The sequence below is a fragment of the Myxocyprinus asiaticus genome, chromosome 27 (genome assembly GCF_019703515.2).
Source record: "Myxocyprinus asiaticus isolate MX2 ecotype Aquarium Trade chromosome 27, UBuf_Myxa_2, whole genome shotgun sequence".
Classification (NCBI taxonomy): Eukaryota; Metazoa; Chordata; class Actinopteri; order Cypriniformes; family Catostomidae; genus Myxocyprinus; species Myxocyprinus asiaticus.
Window position 1 is genome coordinate 12,563,891 of NC_059370.1, and position 25,302 is coordinate 12,589,192.

The 25,302-nt window shown below is 39.2% G+C and overlaps 1 protein-coding gene across 3 annotated transcripts in view; it reads right to left on the bottom strand.

The window, feature by feature from the left end:
• The window catches only part of LOC127418297 (catenin alpha-1-like), a 141,140-nt gene extending 117,580 nt beyond the window's left edge, over positions 1–23,560 (bottom strand). Inside the window, exons 1-6 of one of the 3 annotated variants that reach the window (XM_051658823.1) lie at positions 23,336–23,560; positions 21,311–21,429; positions 21,002–21,197; positions 12,284–12,450; positions 5,113–5,232; positions 4,026–4,295 (exon numbers count right to left, since the gene is read on the bottom strand). In XM_051658823.1, the coding sequence (XP_051514783.1) occupies positions 4,026–4,295; positions 5,113–5,232; positions 12,284–12,450; positions 21,002–21,197; positions 21,311–21,415 (858 nt within the window). In that variant the 5' untranslated portion in view covers positions 21,416–21,429; positions 23,336–23,560. Of the gene's footprint in view, positions 1–4,025; positions 4,296–5,112; positions 5,233–12,283; positions 12,451–21,001; positions 21,198–21,310; positions 21,430–21,648; positions 22,002–22,321; positions 22,341–23,335 lie in introns of those variants that run through there. The other 2 variants (XM_051658825.1, XM_051658824.1) reach the window with 2 other exon arrangements.
• Between the last annotated feature and the right edge of the window lie 1,742 nt (positions 23,561–25,302).

Consider the following 25,302-nt stretch of genomic DNA (forward strand, 5'->3'; position numbering starts at 1 on the left):
TGCGTATGCAAGAGGGAAAAGTCTTGTCAAGTGTGCCTTTTCTCTTAAAGGAGTCATGATATGACGAATCAAATTTTAAAAACGTACTTTAAGTTTCAGAACTGAAAACTTCTTCCTTTAAAAGAAAGAGCTTTTATTTAAAACAGGCTCCAGAAATTTGGAGAACTTGTGACGTCACAAGGACTAAATACATCTACATATGACTGCCTCCTGCAAGACATCAACACCTATTTTTCCATCACTGCACCCTTGGCCCCGCCCACTGGTGCTCAGACAGTCACACTCACAGGTGAAGAGGAGAAACATGGGCCTGTCATTCATCCAAAAGGACACCTTTGTGTGCCTATCTGTATTTAAATGTTTTTCTATATAAATCTGCACTACATGAACGGCTTTGGCCGTTAACATTAATCTCGCACCGCTTTTAAAAGACGCAATGTCATGTCAAGTTAGGACTCTAAAAAGGAGACCTCCATCCTGTTTCATCTAGCTGCTGTGCTGTTTTGAAGGTGTTTGCACCCATCTGTGCTATTTGTAGTTGTTAGAATTCTGAACACATGCACTATATGGTACAAGCACAACTTTTAAAAACGCGTTTCATTCTGCTGCTGCAACTGGGAGAAACACATGCAATCCAGTGTGTAAACAAACACGGAAGATGTGAAATGTAAGACAAGCGTCTCTGCTTTGGCCTGTTGAAGCACCCAACATCACCATGGACTGTATTACGCTTGCGTATTCAGAACATTTCAGCGTGCACTGTATGTGTTCACGGCTAATATAAGCGCGGATTGCTTGAACCAGTCACAATATGATTCAAGCTTTGGAAAGGAACTGTTATTGAAGGATGGGGGAGTTAAACATTTCAAGACCTTCGAGTAAACAGTTTCATTCACGAATGTTTCAAATATCATGACTGTTTGATAGTTGCTGTGCTTTAGGGGACACTTTTATACATTCAGATGAAATGTGTTGGGTGTACGTTGTGTTAACCCTGAAATGCAGTTTTATCAATTATAATATAAAGTTTGTTCATTTTCTTTCAACTGAGTTTCAAACATGGCTGTATTTGAGGGACTGCATGAAGTTAGCCAATCAGAACAGTGAGCATTTACACTGAAGTCTTAAAGTATGTAATGACCCCTTTAAGAGCTCTTATCTGGAGAGTTACTTAGGGAAAAGTACCGGAACTTGATGTAGGAAAGCGCTTAAAGATGCGCTTTTGAAGAAATACTTTTATTATTTTTAAAACAGATGACAGATAAGCAGTCAATGCGTGAGTCTGATTCGCTGCGTGTTTAGTGGGAGCGTGTCTTGTTGAACATGCGCATGCCTTTTCCGTTTAAGTCATTTGAAAACAGTTTACTGAAATAGTGTCATCTATGAGAATTCTGCAAAGAGGTGATTAGGGTTTAGTTTGATTTATTTCCACAAAGCAGTTAGCACTTATCATGGATTGTGAACACAACTCTGCAGGCTCACTGTATATATAGCCTGGATATATAGATGGATACTTGAGTGACGGCAAATGGAAGGGTAGTTACATTTTTTTTTTTTTTTTTAATTAATCAGATTTTAATAATTAATTCATTAATAATTACAAATTAATGTTTTAATAACTCACTTCCTCACTCAATCGGCTCGGATGATTTTGCTCACTGAACCACTGGTTATTTCTTATGTACAACTCAAAATATGCTGAGAACAGGTACTATATTCTTTATGGAAGCACTGTTAAAGGAATTCTTCACCCAAAAATGGTGTCATCATTTACCTGATGACTTTTTTCATGGAACTCAAAAGATCTTCGGGAGAATGTTACCAAGGGTTGCCATGGTGTACGGTGTTACCGGTTTTACTCGGTACAAGGGACAACACCAGTGTGAAACTTTATACTGGGTAAAGGGGGGAAACATTATGAATGGAAATTCCAATATCAATACAATAACCTAACAAATAGAATAGCCTTAAATAAAGAATAGTTGCCTAATGAAGAGTTTGCAACCCATGATAAATGAACCTAAATAACGCATTGAAAGCCCAATGTTCTTTACCAATGTATCAAATTACACAGGCAGCAAAGTATGCGCACTGACAGAAGACATTTAATTGCAGGTAGTGAATATAATGTGCATGGTGGGTAACTGTAAGGCATCTCGAATTCGGAATGACACAAGAAATGCTGCTGGACTCTCAGATACGTGCTTGAAGAAACACTTTATAATATTTTTAAAAACACATGACAGAAAAGCCATCTATGCGCATGTCTGACGCACTGTTTGGAGAGACAGAGCAGTGTGTTGCGAGCGCAACTCTGCAGGGTCACTTTATATATAGCCTATACATCTGTGATTAAATCATAAAATACAAAAACATGTTCACCTTGAAACATGATTTATATTTCAGTGATTATCATCATCATTATAAATTGTTTAAATTTATAATTGTTTTTAGATCTTAATTTGTATTAGTAATTTTCCACCTGTTGTCATAGACGGATACTTGCTTGACGGTAAATGAAAAGGTGGTTATATATGTATTTGTTTTTTTGACCACTTCATTATTTTAATTGCTTTTTTGTTTAATTTGAAGTGCAATTTGAATTCAGAAATGTCTTTGGTTTAAGTTTTTCGTTTTTTAAATAAATTAATTTAATTTTCAATGCAAAATCACAAAAAAAAACCCCATTAAATTCACCGATCCCTCAGCCAGGGGGTTGACGATGTACTTGGATACTGTATATTTTATATAAAAAAAAAAAAAAAAGTCAACATATTTCTTGCATATCGCCCAGCCCTAGGAGGGAACAAAAATGTATTCACACACAAAGTCATTACCCTTCCGAAACAGCTAAACTGGGTCCTGGGATGAAAGGTAATAAAACACCAACATTAAACCTGCAACAACCCACAATAAGTGATGTATTTGCACGGACAACGAAATATCCGACCAGTAGCCCATGATGGAGAGAACGCACAGATGAAATAGGTTTGTTGCCAAAGAGATGTTGCCCTTCACAACTGCTGAAAAGCCATCTTTCAAAAAGTTGAATACACATTTTAATTGCACTTCATTTTTTTCAGTTTCATTAGAATTTTTAGTTAAAATAGCTGCCTTGCGTTATTTTATTTTTCTATTTTTTTCCCCTTTTCTCCCAATTTGGAAAGCCCAATTTCCACTACTTAGTAGATCCTCGTGGTGACACAGTTACTTACCAAGTCTCAGTTGCCTCCGCTTCTGAGACAGTCAATCCACGCATCTTATCACGTGGCTCGTCACGCATGACACCGCGGAGACTCCCAGCATGTGAAGGCTCAAGCTACTCTCTGCGATCCACACACAACTTACCACGTGCCACATTGTGAGCAAAAACCACTATTCGCGACCACGAGGAGGTTACCCCATGTGACTCTACCCTCCCTAGCAACCGGGCCAATTTGGTTGCTTAGGAGACCTGGCTGGAGTCACTCAGCATGCCCTGGAATCAAACTCGCGACTCCAGGGGTGGTAGTCAGCGTCAATATTCGCTGAGCTACCCAGGCCCCCTGCCTTGCGTTATTGTATAGGCTATTGCTTAACGAAAATTACCCCATAGTACCACTTAATGTCCAGCCAGCGGTAATCCCTGTGTTAGTTGGTCTGAACGTGAACACCGCACCGGTGTGAAAATTATGATATTGTGGCAAGTCTAATGTTACCCTAACTTTTTTCCATGCTATGAAAGTGAATAGTGACTGAGGCCAGCATTTTGCTCAAGATCTCCTTTTGTGTTCCATGAAAAACAAAGTCATATGGGTTAAGAATGACATGAAGGTGAGTAAATGACAACAGAAACTTGGGTGAACTACTCCTTTAAAAATGCAAATTTGAAAAACATGAACTGGTTGTTCATATGACAACATGGTAAAAACACATCTGATTTGTAACATTTAAGTTTGAGTTGTAATAAATGCAATAAAAACAGCATTGTTATTGTTTAGCATGGTAAAAAAAAAAAAAAAAATCCTGTAGGAAACACTACTTACATCAAAGTTGTTAAGGGCGTAGGCCAGCTCTCCACCACCTGCAGGGTGGGAGAAACTAGAGTCCTCACTGCTGGTAGCCTGGGCTGCATTAGATATGCCAGAGACAGCGTGCTGCAGCTGCTTGTAGATGAGGTCACGGTTGGCCTTGTATGCGGCCACGTCTGGATGCTGCAGGCATGCACGCGAGGCTGTATACAGCATTGGAACGTTCCTCTGCAGGACGCCACGGGCCGCTGCCATTTGGTCTTTGTGATGGACGTCCTTGAGCTCCTGTCGTATAGAGGGAAAGAGGGAGGGTTCAGGGGTGATGTTAAAGACCTGTCATAATAAGGACACTGAAGCATTTTGATAGAGCAATGCCTCTTCACCCCCAAGGGACCACACATGCTCATAATCAGATCATTAAAGCACAGCCTGGCAATCTGCAGCATAGTTTTACACGGTCAATGTGTTTTCCACACAAAAATTACCTCTTCCTTTAAGGAGCTAAAACGTTTTCCATAGAGATTAGAGAAAGTTGAAGAAAAAAAATTAATAGCGGAGCAATTTGCACCTTGGAAGTAAAGGCAGAGCGTCTGCTGACTGATTCAAGAAATTATAAACTTAGAACCCAGCTAAGCAGAGGGGAAAATCAAACTGAATAAATATCAAATGAACAGCTTCACTCTATATATGCACAGATAAATAATTAGCATCATCAAAATACTGTAATCTCTTCTCAATAGCGAAACAATGTTAATTCCATTAGTCAGTGAGTTCACCTGGATAATTCATCCAGAAATCCATCACTGTTGACTACTGTTTAACCCAATAAGCCCAAAAAAATCCCAAAGACTGAATTCTCATATTATTTTAATGGATTTTGTCACTCAGGCTGCTCCAAACTATTCTTGTTTTCCCCTCCCCGACCAATATTAAGAAGTTTGTTCATGCTTATACCCATCAAATCAACCAGAGGTACAAAGCTCTTCGCTGCACATGTGGGTGGAAGATGTAATGTTATTTGATGTCAGTGCATAACCGAATGATATAACATCTCTTCAGGTAAAGAAAACAGTAGGTACTATGAGGAGTAGCTGAACTATACCTGCTGCCTCTTGGCGGCCATCATGTTCAGTTTGTCCACCTCCGGCTTTAGAGCTTTGTACTGGATGCCCAAATCTTGCTCAGTGCCAGCATTACGTACCTTCACCAGGCTCTCCTCCACCTGTAGGTTAAGCATTACAAATGGTTAAAGTGCACTCATTAAAAAGGTTTTACACAAAATCAATCAGGGCCTGAAAATCATGTCTGAAAATGGGGAGGGGGAAATTCCCAATATGATGCCTCACATTGGGGGGGGTACTACTAAAAACAGACATTTTTCATCAAATCACACATAAAACTAATGGGGGAGTTCTTTTATTAATTCTTACCTCTAGTTTTCTTTTGACACTGAATATTTACAAAGAACAAATATATAATTTTAGTGGTGAGTTTTTAACTGAACTCTTTATAACTTAAGTCTCATTAGTATAAAGTGCAGCATTAAAAAAAGCTGTTTGACAATTTTATTTTTGCTGGTTTTACACGTGCTCTACGTCCACACAAGCCATCTTTGCCCGTGGAATTTCGCTGTGAGAAAGTATGCATGACCGCACCTTACTGCTAGAATTACAGTATAAGACAACAGAAAAACTACATAGAATTTTTATTTTAATTTGTTCATCTGCAATGTTCCATTGACTAATTCTTAACTACAGGTTAAAGTGAATAAACGTGTCAGGGATTTCCCTGCATTGTGAATGTGAAACATGCGGAAATGGTTAAAATTGTGCGCAATACAAGCAATCCTGTGCCGAATTTCAGGGCCAGTCAAACTTTTGAAAATGTTTGAAATCATGTACATTCACATGAGATGATGAATACAGTCATATCAGTAGCCTAAAAAAATACATATATTGCATGGAGCCGTGTTGAACACATGGCCAGCCAAACGCTTCTTGTTTTATCTTGGTAAAACTGAAATATCACATTGACGTATGTATTTAGACCCTTTGCTATGACACTTGAAATTTAGCTCAGGTGCATCCCATTTCTCTGGATCATCTTTGAGATGTTTCTACACTTTGACTGGAGTTCACCTGTGGAAAATTCAATTGATTGGACATGATTTGGAAAGGCACACACCTGTCCATATAAGGTCTCACAGCTGAAAATGCATAGAGGAAAAACCAAGCCATGAGGTTAAAGGAACTGCCTGCAGAGCTCAGAGAAAGGATCGTGTCGAGGCACAGATCTGGTGAAGGCTACAAAAACATTTCGGCTGGACTGAAGGTTCCCAAGAGCACAGTGGCCTCCATAATTCTTAAAATGGAAGAAGGTTGGACCGACCAGGACTCTTCCTACAGCTGGCTGCCCAGCCAAACTGAGCAATTGGGGGAGAGGGCCTTGGTAAGAGAGGTGATCAAGAACCCAATGGTCACTCTGGTTGAGCTCTAGAGATCATGAGTGGAGATGCGAGAAACTTGCAGAAGGACAACCATCACTGCAACACTCCACCGATCCGGGCTTTATGGCAAAGTGGTCAGACGGAAGCCTCTCATTGCAAGACACATGAAAGCCCGCTTGTAATTAGCAAAAATCACCTAAAGACTCTCAGACTGTGAGAAACAAGATTCTCTGGTCTGATGAAAGGAAGATTGAACTGTTTGGCCTCAAATCCAGGCGTCATGTCTAGAGGAAACCAGGCACCGCTCATTACCTGCACAATACCACCCCAACGGTGAAGCATGGTGGTGGTAGCATCATGCTGTGGGGGTGTTTTTCAGCAGCAGGAACTGGGGGACTGGTCAGGGTTGAAGCAAAGCTGAACACAGCAAAATAGAGATTTCCTTAATGAAAACCTGGTCCAGAGTACTCAGGACCTCAGACTGGGCCGAAGGTTCACCTTCCAACAGGACAAACACCTCAAGCACACAGCAAAGACAATGCAAGAGTGGCTTAGGGACAACTCTGTCAATGTCCTTGAGTGGCCTAGCCAGAGTCCGGACTTGAACCCAAACGAACATTACTGAAGAGACCTGAAAATGGCTGTCGGTCCCCATCCAACCTGACAGAGCTTGAAAGGATCTGCTGAGAAGAATGGCAGAAAATCCCCAATTCCAGGTGTGCAAAGCTTGCCACATCATACCAAAAAAGACTTGAGGCTGTAATCGCTGCCAAAAGGTGCTTCAGCTAAAAACAGAGTTAAGGGTCTGAATACTTATGTCAATGTGATATCAGTTTTTTTATTTTTAATCATTTTTGCAAAGTTATCAAAAATCTCATTTTTGCTTTGTCATTATGGGGTATTAAGTGTGGAATAATAAAAAGCATTTTAGCATAAGGCTATAACAAATAAAATTGAAAATAAATGAAAGGGTCTGAATAGGCTACTTTCTGAATGCACTGTATATCAGCCAATGTAACACATTAGTGAGAGCACCTTCAAAGAAAAAAACTTAAATCTTAATGTCTCACTGAAATCCCATTTTAGCAATAGATTATGTGTGACATTTGAAATGATCATTTGTAAGTTTATCCTGCAGGCTTTGCCTTTGTGTTGGTTGATCTGGCATAAATCTCTGACTTTTGTGCTACAGGCCCCAAAAAGACATATTAATATAGGCTTGCACACAACTTTCTGGGCCATTTCCCCTTTTTATTAAGAATAAAGGAGGAGAGAATGGGATCAGAAAACCTCACAGGTTGGAAACCTGCATCTCCCACATGAGCTAAACATATCTGGAGCATCTGCACTAGGGCTGCAACTGTACATGTAACCGTACGGAAAGGATCCGATACAGGGCCTTTGGTATGGTACATGCAGTCACAAGAATGATTACATATTTTAGCACGTGTGAAACCAATATTAAAATAATGAACACCACAAACCGCATACAACAAAAATGAAAAAAAGGTTGCGGAGCAACACGGGACTGCACGGAACCAAAACTTAACAGAACAGAGCGCCAGATGGCACACTAGAAACTGCGGATAAGAAATGCCTGTGAAGTTTATGCTCGCTAGCTCGCTATTTTTCCCAGCTGTGATGGAACTAAAATTATAAATATGTCAGACTTAAACCAGAGACTGAAGACCCACCGCCATCTCTAAAATCTGTTGTTTGGGAGCATTATGGTTTTGCAGTAAACTACAATAATACTGGGCAACGAGAAGTGAACAGGACGAAGGCTGTGTGTCGGCTCTGTTTCACTGAAGTTGGGTATGTGTTAGGAAGCACATCTAACATAACTCATCTGCAGCGACATCAACCACGCGTCTTTTGAGCAAAGTATAAACAGCCTGTGCAAGTTAGTCTCGCCACAGCGTTCAAGCAGCCTCTCGCTGAAATGGGACAGTTATTTCATCAAGGTAAACGTGCGCAACCTGCCGGCTTTCGCTGTTGCACACTGTCTCCGTGTTTACAATCACGTCTCTCGCTGACCGCGTTTGGATGCGCTCTACAATATGGAACCCCCCTCCAGTCCAGCTGCACCCCCCCACACCCGCCATCGCCAAAATGTGCAGTTTTCCTCCCTTATCGGCTGCCCTGGCCATAGGAGTAATATTTCAACAGTACAGGACATTGGTCAATGCTAACAGATCCACTCTCTAATCTGATAATGTGGATATTTTAATCTTTCTGAAAAAAAGAAAAAAAACTGAAAATGAAGTACAAGTGGTTGGCAAGCTGAAAGGCAAGAGGCACGAAATCTACACTGCTTATGTCTTAATTTTGTTACAATTATTATAATTACACTTTTACTTTTTATACAATATGCATATGAGGCTCTTAAGTTTTGTATTATAATTTCATTGAAGAAATAGTGCAGTCATGTATAAATAAGCCTTCACAATAAGAAGTGTTGCCCATAAGCCATTTTGTGTACCATTGCAGCCCTAATATGCACTAATTGCAAGGGCACTCCTACCATTTACACTTTTTTTTTTTAAATGCATAAATATTATGGCATGCTTTCCTATAAAGCATGCCAAAACATAAAAGCAAAAGAACCATCTGAAGCAAATATATCAAAGGGAAAAATCCTTAAGGAGAAAATTCCCTGTGATTTGCTCCTGACTGTGACTGAATTACAGAGTACTTAAAATACAGTAGTACAGCAGTACAATTGAAAAGCAGAGAAAGCAGGTGTGTATCAATATGAAATCCTTGTGCTGAGAGATGATTAGTGCAGTTTAACCAGTGAGCTAGAAAATTATCCACCTATGTTCGATTGTAACGGATGCACAATTCAACCACAACAATAAAAAAAAATAAAATGGCAAATGATATTGAGCAACTTTGATTATTTCCCTTACATAGACGTTTATTCTCATTAGTTATACAAATGCATGTCAAATTTAGTACATTAGTCAAAATCAGATAAGAAAGTGTTTCATGATCACACAAGCATATTTAAAAAGCTTCTCATTTAATCATTCAAGCTGAGCTCCCAGAACAATTAAATGAAAAAACAGCACCTACTCTTCCACAAGAAGGCTTCTGCTCCCACTTGCACAAACATCCATCAAATTATTTCAACCATAAAAAACAGGCATGAAAATCTAATTGCAACACTGAAAAAATAATCCACTCACCTCAGTATCATACATTTACAATGGAATCTCTCAGGAGAGCAGTGCGTTTACAGGCCTGCCAACATTGTGAAATAATTTTGTGCACAAACGTGATAAGACCTATCTACACAGCATCAAGGAGTACACAAACTGTGATTCAATAGCTTGTTGCTTTCAGAAAGAGAAGGTGGCTGTAATTTAGTTTGTACCAGCCTATCGACCAAATGCAAACAAATCAAATATGAAATTCAGGCCTACCTGCTGCACAAAGCATAAAGCAAGAATGAATGACTCACAGCAGCAGCGTTACACAGTGCAACAGTTGTGCTCGAATGTGCCATAAAAATGCAAATACAACTTTCAACCCATTTGGGATAAGTTTCATTTTTGACACTGTGGTGGAAATTCACCTGTAAAACGAATCAGGCCACTCCAGTGGTAAAAACTCAAGCAAAGAAAATCCTTATTCTTACTCACGAGCCCGGGTAGCCCTCCTACTATACCTCAGAGAGCTACAAACAGTTAGTTACAAATTACAGAATATTATCCAACACAATCATGCATATTCATATTTAAACGGACAAAATATCAACTAAATGATTGGCTAAATATAAAGTAATTACCATAGAACTTCCTATCTTTCTTCACCTACCAAGAACAGGTTCCTGTCCTGAAATGCTCTATCCTTCATCCACACTAGTCTTCCTCAGTACATTCCATAATAATATGATGTTTTTCACTCTTCGGCTGTGTCCTCTGATAAGAGGCCTCCCTTTTCCTCTCTGACCCTGGCAGAGATGGCCATACAAAGAAACTTAAGCTGACTTAGCTACACAAAGAGAAACAATTTATTTAAGCATATGAACATGTTTGGTTCATTTACAGAAAGCAATTTACAGTTTATAAGAAATAACAGAAAAGAAACTAAGCATAATGAGAATTAATAAAACATTAATTTTCCACAACACTGAAAAAAATATTTTTCCATCACTCTATTGCCTATTTTTATTCATATTTATCCATCAACCCACTTATTGGAAAACAACATAAGTTTCGGCTGTTGTACGAAAAGTTATAGCTGGCTGCATAAAACGAAAGCTTTAAGACCCAACAGAGCCCTCTGTCAACCGCTCGCTTCTGACAAACGTGCTAGTGGTAATCTACCATGGACAGTGCCACTGCCAACTCCTATTCATCAAGGAGTACTTGGTAAAGGAGATACATTTTGGTCTGTTCTCACTCAAAACTGATCATATCACTTCAGAAGACATGGATTAAACCACACAAGCCATACGGGTTACTTTTACGCTGCCTTTATGTCCTTTTTGGAGTTTGAAATTGTTGGTCTCTATTGACCTACATTGTATGAATATATTCACATCATATCTCCATCAATATGTCTTTGTTTTTGTTCAGCAGAAAAAAGTCATTCAAGTTTGTGACAGCATTAGGGTGAGTAAATGAGACACTATCATTTTGGGGTGAACTATTCCTTTAAAAAGTAATTTTGTGGGGGCCTAGGTAGCTCAGCGAGTATTGACGCCGACTACCACGGCTGGAGTCACTAGTTCGAATCCAGGGTGTGCTGAGTGACTCCAGTCAGGTCTCCTAAGCAACCAAATTGGCCCGGTTGCTAGGGAGGGTAGAGTCCCATGGGGTAACCTCCTCGTGGATGCAATTAGTGGTTCTCGCTCTCAATGGGGCGCATGGCAAGTTGTGTGTTGATCGCGGAGGGTAGCATGAGCCTCCACATGCTGCGAGTCTCCGCAGTGTCATGCACAACGAGCCACGTGATAAGATGCACAGATTGACCGTCTCAGAAGCGGAGGCAACTGAGACTTGTCCTCCGCCACCCGGATTGAGGCGAGTAACCGCGCCACCACAAGGACATACTAAGTAGTGGGAATTGGGCATTCCAAATTGGGGAGAAAAGGGGATACAATTTTTTTTTTAAAAGGTAATTTTGTACTCATACTCTGAGTGCTAATAATGTATTTTTTTTTTTTTGCAATACATGAAATGTTTATATTCACACAGTGCATGGGTCTGCAATGCACAGAATCACTGTTGGAGGAAGTTCAAAGAGAGTTGCGCAATTCAAACCAGGGGGGCAATAGATGCCCGACCCCAGCGCAGATCACGAGCATGTAAATAGGACTAGACTCAGGCCACTGTGTATGCATTACCAGCAGCATAAAAAACTTCTGGACCAAAACCAGTTTCCAGTGGCATTCCCCTCGGCTTTAGCTGTTGCTCATATCCAGAGACTGACGAGGATTAGAGATAATGAAAGGGCACTCCAAAATCAGCAGTGGACTTAAGTGCAGGAGCAAGATATGAAGGTTCGAAATAACCTTGATATCAACCCACTCCAAATCTAGACATTAACATCACTGAACTCAAACAACAGTTCATCTACTTTCCAGATTAAACTTTAGTTCCAACAAGTGTTGTGTGTATTAAAGATGATTGGCCTGATATTATGCCAGAAAAAACTTCAGCTAGTTGGTATGAGGTGAGCTCTGAAAAGAGATGGAGCTGCCATCAAGAAATTGTTGGGTACATTCGCTCCACATTTTCAAAACCCCTCCAGTCACATCTTCACTGAACATTCAAAATGTGTAAAAGTAGTTTGAGTGTGAGCATCTGTGTCTCACCAGTTTGAGCTGAAGCAGGAGTTGGTATACATCAGCCATGTCCGCCAGTACAAGCAGATGAGTGACAGCAGACAGAAGGGCACGTGCAGCACGGACCATGTTGCCTCTTTTCACTGAAGAACAGGGATCCTCTGCAAACTCTCCTGAGGCCAACTTCATGGATTCTCCTGGAGAAAATGCATAGTTCACAAATGACATGGACATTTTCACTCCAAAATTTTAGTCAACATTTTAGATTAAAATTAAAGCTGTAAATTGATTGAAATATTAATACAATTAACTCGCATGATGTACTGATTAAATCAGATTAGGGCTGAAACGATTAGTCAACATTAGACAACAAAAGAATTGACAAAAAAAAAAATCGTTGAATAGTTGTTTGATCTCATTTAACGCAACATGAGATCATATGAAGCTAATGATGACGTGTGAGAGGAGCACTGCAGCTCGAGCCTGATTGAGGAGAGGAAGACACGGCTCAATGTCCAGACACACTTCAAACTTTCCAAACAGCTTCAGGTGATGTAGATTGCCAAGTATGAGGGAATTATACAAAACTACTAAATAAGTAAATGCAGAAGAACTCTCGTTGTGAAATAAAGCGGAGCCGGAGCTGCCGTTCTGCTTTAACAAAACTAGTTTCGAGCATCTTTAAATGAAACACCCCGGCGTTACATCTTTAATGCATCCTTGAATAAAGTTCAAATAATAAAGGAAGCAGGTCATGTAAATAAGTACAAATTCTGAAACTTTTCTTTGTGCGGTCAGCGCCGCTTCAATGAGTTGCATGAAGTAACCCGATCTAAGAGGGAGAGATTGAAACTGCACCCGGCTGATACATACTCTCGCGTGGAGATACTCATCGCTCGTGCACGCTTGCTGCAACTGGATTACATGATGGCTCGTGACGTATTGAATCAATACATATGTATTGTGCTGTGAATCTTATTGTGAAGAAAATAGGCAATACGCAGCTTTATTAAGAAGAAAGCTTTTTTTTTTTTTGTTAAAAATGGATCGAAGTGAACAAAAAATTGAGAGGGTAGCCTTCGCCCCATACACTGCAACAAAGTACATTTTAGATTTGTTGTTGTTTTGGTTTTCTTTTCAATATAAATATCTACAACTCCTTTAAAACAAGATACATTTACCTGAGAAGCATAATATATTTCGACTTGTTTTCAGAGAATGTATCTTGAATATAAGTGTATTTTGTATACAAGTATATTTTGAATTACTGCACTGGCAGATGTATGAGCAAGTGAAAAAATACACTAATATACAAAATACACTTATATTCAAGATACATTCTCTTAAAGCAAGTCTAAATATCTTATGTTGTTTCTCAAGTATATGGATCTTGTTTAAGGATTGTTTTTAAATGGAAAACAAGTCAAAACACTTGATAATAGGATTTTTTTGCAGTTTTTTTTTTTACTGAATTAAAGTTTGTTATTTTTCTTTAATTCAGTGAATGTCATTTAGAGGTATTTTTCAAAAGATGATTTTGTCATCTTTATTGTTAGCAAGTACCTTTTAAGTCAAGGCACAAGCTGAATAGTCAGCTAAGAGCTAATGATTAATCGTTCCAATAGTCATTCTAATAATCGTTAGATTGGTCGATTATCAAAATAATCATTAGTTACAGCCCTAAATCATCACTATTTGTGGTGAAAATCCCCCAAATGAATGTAATTCAAAGGCATTATTGTAGCAGACAAGTAAAGCATGAACAGACATTACAAGAAGTGACTTTATAAGTAGGGCTGGGTATCTGCACGGATTCCCCGATTCGATTCAATTTCGATTCACAAGATCTAGATTCGATTCAGTTAATATCGATTAATTAGACACTGAAAATTCAGTACTACTAATTGGAGAGATGTTTCTAAAGCTGTACATGGAACACCAATTTAAGGTGTGTTTCCTACAGGATTCTGAGCAGCAGGGGGAGACCTGTAGACCACCCCCTCAAATTTTATATATATATTTTTTTAGGGATGTGCGCTATGACTAATTTGACTGTCATTTAAATGGAAGTTTTATAACAGACTAGTCGACTAGTCTAAAGAGAAACCAACCTTCAGAAAACAGTAAAAAAAAAAAAAAACTTATGCAACCCATTTAAAATACTTAATCCATTCCAAATCCGATGCTAAATTCCACTGAAAAGGGGCATTTATCTGTGACGTGCTCGCCTTGAATTATGATCATTGTACATTAAATATAGAACATGACACGCATTCACTGAATCAACATTAGCAAATATTTAACAGACATATTTATTGAAAACAACTGAATGAATAGTGCAGGATCAAATGGAACAACCATTAAAAGCCTGTTCTAAATGGAAATCACCAAGTAAATGTTACTTAACATATTAAAACAGTCAGGACATTGTTGAAAATAATTAACAGGTAGACTAAGCCAAATCTATGAGGGAGAAAAAAATGCCCTGAAAAGTTGTGTATTTTATGACGTGCAGTCGAGCATTAGCATTGATCTAATATGACAGCTGTTCATTAAAGAACGTTAACCAATAACAGTTACGATGTTAAAAAAAAAAAGTAGCTATAGGATAGAAAAAAAAAAATAGGCCTGCGATGTAGCCTGCAATAAACCTAATGCATTCTAAACATGACGTGCACACAGAAAATATAGTTTAACACATTAAGCAGTTGGAACCTCGTTGAAAATAGTCTTCATAATCAGCAGATTTAAAAAAAAAATTGCATACCTAGTCTAAAACAGTTATTTTCTAGGCTACTAACTCAAAAGCATAATTTTTTGATGAGTAAAATTAACACGTCGACAGGCGCTTGAAAAAGCCCGCTCAGCGGAAAATGCACAGATGTAAAGACTCAAATATGAAAACATCCTTAGGGACTTTCAAACATTTGGAAAGCCGATTCCCACACCACCGAAGTAATTTCATAACTACTCTGCCGAGTTTGCTTGTCTAACGAGAGGACATTTTCCTGCACGCGCCGCGAGAGAGAGGGAAGCAGCATGCGCAGCCTGAGGTGAAATTAAACTCTGTATCTACTCCAGATATCCTCTTTTTTTAAATAATATTTGTATTATTAATTCTATTTAAAATATTTAACATATGACAGTAATTTAAGTGCAGCCTCTTTAAAAATATAAAGCCAAACGTAAATGTGTAAAAATTATTATCAGTTTAAATGGGGGGAAATATTAACCGACTAGTAATTCCAGTGTCGACTAGCAGCATCAGAACCATTTAGTCGACTAGTCTCGCACATCCCTTATAATATATATTATAAATATATATATATATATATATACATACACACACACACACACACACACACGTATATATATGTACAGCAGATTCAAGATTCTACTTAGTCTTACAATGAAGACCACCAGTAATAAGTAATTTTAAAGCTACTAAAATAACCCAGCCAAGAGCAGTGAAAGGTTCTCTCGTTTTCTTGTCATTTTATTATTATAAATGACATGCTAGACAGTGACAGAGCTGGAATTACACATTTATAATTTAAATATTGATACAATTCAGCCTTTTTTCCCCACTGTTTGTTTACTTTAGAAATAACTCTGTTTACACATTCATACCTTGATAAGTCACCAGATGGGTATTTTGACAGACTTTAAGCATTTTTGAGCACTCTTGGAACACACACACACACACACACACACACACACACACACACACACACATATAACTGCTGGCTACAAAGCCGAGGAAAAATTGTACTGTCAACGTGCTACACAGACGATTTAGCTGTTGCACGCCATCTCCGTGTTTACATCCGCTTCTCCCGCTGCACACGTTAGATGCGCTCCACTCGCAAACGCCAACTGGGAAGAGGGATGTCGGGAGTTGTGGTCCCCTGGGCTGCAGGATTCACATTAATCAGACCCAGTACACAAAGATCGATCCACTGCTTTTCAGCATATACTGAATCGGCTAAATAAAATAAAAAACAATTAATCGAAAAATCAATTGTTTTGCCCAGCCCTATTTATAAGTCAATATATTGTTGTTTTACATTTATATAATTGATCATACACTTATCACTGATGTCCACGGCAGTCCATTTTGAAATCAAGTGTGTGAATCTGTCCAAGGTAATCTAAGAAAGCGTAGCCTACAACATTAAAATATTGGCTAACTAGTTACCATTCTGTACATTTTTCACAATTTTAGCACACTTTTTGGCAGTTCATTAAAATAGTCCTGCGGTGTGATAAGTGAATTAAGAATAAAGAGAACAAATATCCCATAGTCTCTAAAATAATGCAATCATAAAATTTAATGGAAAATAATTACAAAAGCTGCTTTTAAAAAAAAAATAAAAGCTTTGATGAAGAATAGCATGTCATATTCCAGGACACCGCTTAAAATGTCATCACCCAACCATATATGCAAAAACCCATTAATAGTTATAATTTGTTCTTTCTTAGAATTTATGATGGAAGGCTGGCTCTTAAAGGGAAAATTATAATTTCCCAATGCATATGTCAACATCACTGATAACTAAACTTCTGAAGATGCAATTACTTTCAAAGCAGGCCTCTGAAATGCTAAAGACTGGACTTAATTATTGTATGTTATGCAATTAAATTCCGCTAAATGACAATGATGATACAATCCAAGGTTGCTTACATGACGACACGAACAGACAAAAGGAGCATTAAAGCAGTACATATAGAAGCTGCTACACATCAATTTACTGTTGTGCAGGAGTTCCAGAATTATAACTTTCTTTGTCCCCCAAACACAGGAGGTCTCAAAGTTCTATGGTGGTAGTCTGGGCACACAGGGCAAAATTAAAAATGAGACCAACAGGGGAAAAACATCAATACTTCCTGTTACAAAGAGCTAAAGAGTGAGCTATGAAACTCAAACCAACAATTCATTCGGTAGGTCTGATTCAGCCACCCTGTGGTCCATCACAAGAGCATATGAACAACCACAAGGTGAAATACAGAGCTAATCAACTGGGCAGTGAGTGTTCATGTTCAAGGATAAATGCCAGTAGTTAGGGGGGTGACGGGTTAATTGCATTAGGATGTCATTTTCTGAAATGCAAGATGGAGAGAAAGTCAGGGGCAGCGAGAGTGAACGCAAAGGGCCTCTAACTGTACTTCCTTCACGTCTACTTACAGCCAGAGCTCACATGCTGACACATACTAGCACACAAAGAGAGTTCTTTCAGTGAAGGTTGAGTCCCTGGATAACATTGACATCTTATCTGATGTGGCTGCAAAAGGGTGTCATCACTGCTTTCACATTGCAGTGTGCTCATGCACCAGTCTTTTTTTTTTTTCCCCTCTATCAGCGGCACTGCGCCACTGCTGAATTATGAGTGCCGCTGTTGGGATTTCACATGGTTCATTTAATATTATTGATGCAACATAACGCTTGCCAGCCCCAGTCAGCTGTATGCTTTCTACACTGTGAAAGAGACACCACCACACACACAAATACACGCACTTTCTCACAGTGACGTCACCGCATAACACGTGTCAAACTCGCTTCATTTCAAGTGGCCTGCGAGCTCATTTCTGAAACGTAGGATGGCAGGGGATCGCAACGCTACACGGATCAATTATCAACACCACTTAATCATGATAAAGCAGCACAAGGGCAGAACAGGTGCGGTAATTTGCGGACTGGTCTCAACCGAACAACAGACTATTTTAAATGTGCTAGTAAACCAGCAAGATGCGCAGCGGGGATTGTGAAACCCGTCTGAATGCGGTACAGAATTGACTGTTGCAAAACTCTTATGTCTCGGTGATGAAACTAATTTAAAACAAAACAACTTTTCCTGATGCCTTTTGTATCATTAGGTTCGGTGTTAAAAATGCCAGTGTGAACGCTAAACGAACCAGGACTAAATGTATCATTTTCTTTTTTGGTCTGGACCAAGAGGACCGAACTACAAGTGTGAACACGCCCTAACTGTACTGTATACCTATCGTAGTTGTGGCAGAAAAACTTTCCAAATGTATTTTCATTACAAAACTGCCATAGTTCTTTATATAGAAACCACAGTTACTAAACATGGTAGTGAGCTGCCATGCATGGTTTTACCTATGGTTACCATAAACTTATGGAGCAGAGGAATCCAGCAACACTTGCAGTGATAAACTTTATTGGACTTTAAAATAAATAACACAGACCAACACATTTCAGGGTTCCCTTTGAGGGCACAAATAAACCCTTATGTGGCCCAGGCTGAAATTGAGTTTGACACCACTGTTTTAATCTATTCTTTGACCAACGCGCATTAATAGGGGTCCGGTTTGCGGGCTTGTGGACACGCGCACAACAGCACCGCCGCTGAAAAAAATCCTAGGGGAAACACTGCTCTTTAAACATCTTCAATGCAACACAGTAGAACGTTTTAACAGGGACAAAACATGGTCATTTGTAAAATATCAAACTGAACAAGCCGAGTCAAACAACCTCAAAAGTCACATTTGATGGAGTCTTGGGTTGCTGTGTCAGTTGCACTGCCAAATTAACTGAACGCAATGTTGCAGATCTCTGCATACCACTCAAGCCTTGCATAAAAAAGCCGACAACGAAGAGCGCAAGTAATGGCCAAGTTCACAAGTGTGAACTGAAATTGACTCAAAGAATAGAAAAATCAATTTGAGGGGGCAGTGAGTGAAAGCATTGTGCTTGGGGGTCTCATTCTTTGTTGATGTTTGTAATAATGCACATTGTGTTCCCTGGTAACAGGAAGTCAGGCCCACAGAATGATGGCAATCTAAAAACAGGATTTTTTCGGTTATTGTGCAAGTGTTGGTTGCCACAGATGCCTTTGGCTACTGAATAGCTCCCACCGAAAGGTAGTTCCAAGACCCTACCTATTTTTACCCATCACTTAAAAACAGATTCAGCCCCACACTAAAAACCTTAGAGAAATCTGGGACGGTCATTCCCTCCTGAGGGTGCAATCAATAAGGCCATTTTCACAGGTCTGATAGTGATCAGTGCACCCATAATAAACTCTATCACTACTAAAGTACCGCTCACAAGAGGACCACAGAAGCTCATGATGAAATGTTTAAAGTGGACATCTGAGGAAGGCAGAATGAGCAATCAGATCCTCCCGGAGGGAAGGCAGATAGCATTATCATTCCCGGCATCCTTCGTCCATCCCGTTGAAAGGTGCGAAGAAACTGATTTCGATTGCTACCGTAAATAAGAAACATTTGACCCGAGAGACGTGCTCTAGTTGCGTATACAAATACAGCAGACAAATCTGTAAGCAGAAAATTTTTAAAAGGATTGTGTGGTTTTTAAAACGTGCATTATGCAACAATTACATTAGACAGGCTCTTTTTCTTCTCACGGAACAGCTGTGAAGCCACAGCTGGGTACAGGGATCTCTCTTCAATTTAGAAAAGCTTTAACCCCACTCAATGGCAGCATTATCAGTTGAACCATGCATGGATGAATGAAACTGCATAGCTGACAGTCTCGGACACCAGCGAGCAACAGCGTCTGAATTCCACCACCAATGACAGCATACCAAAACCAATGTGACAAACCCCTGGCATCACAGCAGTCTGCTGGCCAGCGCCTGACAAATTTTACAGCCCAAACTAAGCCAATAAACACTGAGTGGCGAGTCTGAAACTGACAAAGATGTTATTCCAACAAGTGATAAGTGGGTAGAGTCTGCACTCTGCATCTCTGAAGTGTGAAATAACTCCAGAGGAGGGGGGCACTCCGAGTCAGGAAGCTCACGTCAGCCTCTCACTTCAGACAAGAACGTATGGTTATAAGTTATTTCCGTCACATGTGAACAGACATGGTCTGAAGTCTTACAAAAGAAAGAGTTGCCTTCTCCACATCTGACATCACCCTTGACAGCTGGCAGACTCCACACACATATATATATATATATATGCAGGTTGTTTTCCACTTGTTTTCTCATACTCTTGGCAACTGAACATAAAAATATCTTGATGGATCAACGCAGCGAGTCAAGGCAAGCTGTTCGCTAATGAATGTTACAATCCCTCTTTAGCACAGGGAGCATGAACATATACCTTGGATTAGTTAGCAATGGGTGACAATCTTTCAAGAATGCCATGCAAATGTACCTTTCCCCACAAATAAGTGCAAACTGCTGGAAAAGCAATGCCAGCCCCATTAACTGATGGCCTCTTAGCTCACACTGATTTGAGGTGGCAATTGTGTCTCATTTAAATAAGAGTCAAGAAAATGTGTTTTAACTAAAGTGTCTCTGTGACTGCGCATCAATAGCAGCAGGCTTTAAAATGGGAAAAAAATGCATGGCAAACAAGACACAGAGAAATGAGTGGTGCAACTTGACAGGGTTAAACCCTTCTATTAACCTGCCACCTTTATCCTCTCTCCATGGCAAAGATACCAGTGATGTTCTGTAATGAGAACTAACAACATGAGATTGAGCAAGGGTATATACACAGGACAACAGTCTTGTGGGAAGTACACATTCTACTGCACGATAGCGGCAACTCCGATAGCGCAAGCCAAGCCCTCTTAATTCAAAAATCCATCCAAATATGCAGATAAAGCAAAGACAAATAATGAAAACAGGCAATTAAACCATAGATTAAAAGCATAACGTGAATTATGATCATCCATAGTTTCTTGTGATGGTTTCAATAGCTTAGCTACTTTTGAACACTTATCGTAATGTTAATACCCTTCTCTTCATTTACCTTGCTTGCGAACATCCTCCACCGCTGCAGTCAGCTCGTCCTTTAAGAACTGGCTCTCTTTAGCTATCTTCTCACCTTTCTCCAAAAAGTTCTGTGTGGCTGTCTCCACAGAAGCTGCCAAAACATGAGCTTTCTTGGAGCGCCCCTTTTTCTTGTTGGATGGTCCTTTGTTGCTGGAGTTCACAAGTGTGGTTACCTACAAATGACACAAGAATAGTCACTTTTGGTTATTAACTGTCCTCAAGTGTGGCACTGGTGAAAAATAAAAATTGCCTGAAGCAGCCACGCAAATTAAAATCAATTGCTGACCTGGGTGACCAGGGGCTCCAGCAGTCTTTCCACAGCCAGTGTGCGGATCTCCAGGCTCTTGGGATCCCATTTGAAGTTGATGTTGGCGGTGTTAATGCTTGTCATGTTTCTCAGAGTTTCTGAGGAGAAAAAAAAAGCATTTAATGAAATAAGAGGGGTGGGGAGACTGAGCCAAATAAGAGGCCTGGGGCTGTCATGTCTTCTCAATAAATGTCACACTTCACATTAGGATTCAATTCCACGGCCACAATTTGGTCAGTTTTACACATTTACATTCCCTGTAGGCAATTCATAGTTGCCAAAGACGTAAACATCTCACACTTTTAACCAAAACTAACCGATAGTAATGCTGTTAGAGAAGTGCTGTGGCCCACTTTGCTATTTTCCATTCAAACAGTGGCCTCAGCTTCATCGATCAGCCATCTAGCACTGAAGGACAGGGATAATCAGGCTACCGTCAGGGTTCTGCTGTTGTTGCAGGAGCCTGTCAGCAATAGACTGCTGGACTAAATGGACATTGTTTGCTATATAGGTCAGGGATTGCAGACAAAGTGGGCGAGGCCAGTGTTCCATGTCCAACACATTGGGAATAAAACCTTTTAACTTCATAAAGTTCCAAAAAGATGTAAAAGCATTCAACTTTGGCCCAGAATTACTGAATGATACATGACGAGTATTGTATAATGGAAAAATATAGAAAGTGTGTGTGTGTGTGTATATATATATATATATATATATATATATATATATATATACACATGGGTAAATATTACTATTCAAAAGGTAGGTCTTGAAGGAAAACAATGAAAAAGCAGAGGACCCAAAATCCAACACAACCACTTGATAAATTATATGTAAAAAAAAAAAAAAAGTACACTTACACCTTATTTTCATATATCAACAGGCTTAGCTGGAGGGGAAATATTCATAATAAAAGTTATTGTTTTTATCTTATTATTATTGTAGACTTGGAATACAGTACCAACAGTCACACACAAAGTTCAGACTCACTTGACTGAATTTCTCAATCTTAAAAACCTTTTGATCTCAGGTCTTGTGCTTAATGTTAGTTTTGCAGAAAATATGTACATTGTGCTCATGTCTGAATTTAATTAATAAACAACTGGGCTAACAAGTGTTCTGCATAAATGGGAACTACTTCAAGACAACTCCAAGCATCCCAGATAGCACCTCAAATTGGTTGCAGAGCTGTGAAGATAAAAAACAAAACAACATAGGACAGATTTGTTTACATTTTTGGTCAATACATAATACCCATATTTCTGTTTGAGTCAATGCATAGTGTTAATGACTTCAATGTTTGCTTGTTTTTATTGGATAACGTAATACTATAGAATGTGAACGATGTTTTCAATCATCTAGCTGGTAGTGAAGTCTGTGTGCTGTGTTATATGGAGGCATGAACTCACAGAGGGGCCTGAACTGCTCTTCATTCCTGGTCTGTGGTTTAGGCGGAGCCCTGAACTCCATTTATGCGCTTTATACTCCCAGATGCTTTACAAAATAAATGAAACATTTTCCAAACACCTAGAACAATAACTTTCTGTCTATTGTGGTGAAATAAACCTCTCTATGAATTAAACGCGAACACATTTATCCCGATATTAGAAGTGCGGCTAACGGCTAATAGCATTCCATACTAAAGTTTCCAGGATAGCTCCGGTTTAATACGACAAAAAGTTATTAACAGGCTCGTTTGTGCTTTAATAGCGTTCTAAACAAACATTAAACATTACTTAAACATTAAGTGTAAAGCGAAACAACAGTTTTGTTTTCTTAATGAAATATGAAACGGCAGATAGAAATATTCCAAACATCCCGTTAAGTTAGGAACGAGCTAACACACTTAAACACAAATTCCGCTTTTCTATTAAAATTGTATTCAATATTTACGGGGGACAATAACTACATTAACACGTTTTGATGAAAAATACAGCTGCATATATTCGTCATTAATGAAAATAATGCCGTTAAATTAGCCAAACAAAAGCGTAACATACTCACCAAACTCTCGAAATTCCCGTCAGACTCAAAATGGAGGAATGAGACTTCAAAAATACTGTGGTAAAGTTTTTCTGTGTTTTCTAATTACTTCCAGCGACCAAAAATGTATAATCCACTCAAACTTAACAGAAAGAGTAATAAGTGGAAGAGTTGGTGTGGTGTTTAGGCTGAGTTTCGCTTGAGTGAGGATGATGATGATGATGATGGCAGATCCCAGTGGTCAGTGTTATCAGGTGTGTTTTTAGGGAGTGGCTCGAGAACTCGAGTGAAGTTCAGTTTATGTGTTGGGGGTGTTCAAAAAAACAATGCACAGGGATCAGATTTGAAGGTGTCAAAATTTGTGAAAAGGAGTAAAGGCGAAATTAACATTTTCTCTTCACACACTCTGCTATCTAGTTTCGGATTAGTAGCGTACAGTTAAAAGAAAAAAAATGAAGGGAGGTATCTAAAGACAACATACAGAACAATTCTAAAAGAAAATTAATCTGGTACTAGATAAAGTTGATAAAGATAAAATGTGATATATATATGCATCTGTCCCACTGTGTCTAAATATCTGTCTGTCTGTCTAAATATCTATCTGTCCATCTATCTATCTGTCTGTCTGTCTGTCCGTCCTATCTATCATTTCTGTCTGTCCGTCCTCCTGTTTATCATGTGTCTGTCTATCTATCATTTGTCTGTCTATACGTCCGTCTGTTTATCATATGTCTGTCTGTCTGTCTATCTATCTATCATTTGTCTGTCTGTCTGTCTGTTTATCATATGTCTGTCTATCTATCATTTGTCTGTCTGTCTGTTTATCATTTGTCTGTCTGTCTGTCCGTCCGTCTGTCTGTCTGTCTGTTTATCATATGTCTGTTTGTCTGTCCGTCCACCCGTCTGTCTATCATATGTCTGTCTGTCTATCTATCATTTGTCTGTCTGTCTGTCCAACCGTTCGTCCGTCCGTCCGTCTGTCTGCCTATCATATGTCTGTCTGTCTGTCTGTCTGTCCAACCATCCGTCCGTCTGTCTGTCTGTCTGTTTATAATATGTCTGTCTATCTATCATTTGTCTGTCTGTCTGTTTAGCATTTGTCTGTCTGTCTGTCCAACCGTTCGTCCGTCCGTCCGTCTGTCTGCCTATCATATGTCTGTCTGTCTGTCTGTCCAACCATCCGTCCGTCTGTCTGTCTGTCTGTTTATAATATGTCTGTCTATCTATCATTTGTCTGTCTGTCTGTTTATCATTTGTCTATCTGTCTGTCCGTCCGTCTGTCTGTCTGTCTGTTTATCATATGTCTGTTTGTCTGTCCGTCCACCTGTCTGTCTGTCATATGTCTGTCTATCATATGTCTGTCTGTCTATCTATCATTTGTCTGTCTGTCTGTCCGACCGTCCATCTGTCCGTCTGTCTGTCTGTCTGTCTGTCTATCATATGTCTGTCTGTCTGTCTATCATTTGTCTGTCTGTCCGACCATCTGTCCGTCTGTCTCTGTTTATAATATGTCTGTCTATCTATCATTTGTCTGTCTGTCTGTCCATCCGTCTGTCTGTCTGTCTATCATATGTCTGTTTGCCTGTCCATCAAACCGTCTGTCTATCATATGTCTGTCTGTCTATCTATCATTTGTCTGTCTGTCTGTCTGACCATCCGTCCGTCTGTCTGTCTATCATTTGTCTGTTTGTCCGACCGTCCATACATCCGTCTGTCTTTCTTTCTTTCTTTTGCTATTCTTTTCTTGTTGTGTTTATTTTACCTATTATATTTAATCTCATGGACATTTTCATCCACTTCTATAACTATACAGGGTTGGGAGGGTTACTTTAGAAATGTATTCCATTACAGATTACAGAATACATGTTGTAAAATGTAATTTGTAACATATTCCGTTAGATTACTCAAGGTCAGTAATGTATTCTAAATACTTTGGATTACTTCTTCAGCACTGGTAGATTTTTTCACTTGTTTTGACTCTAAAAACT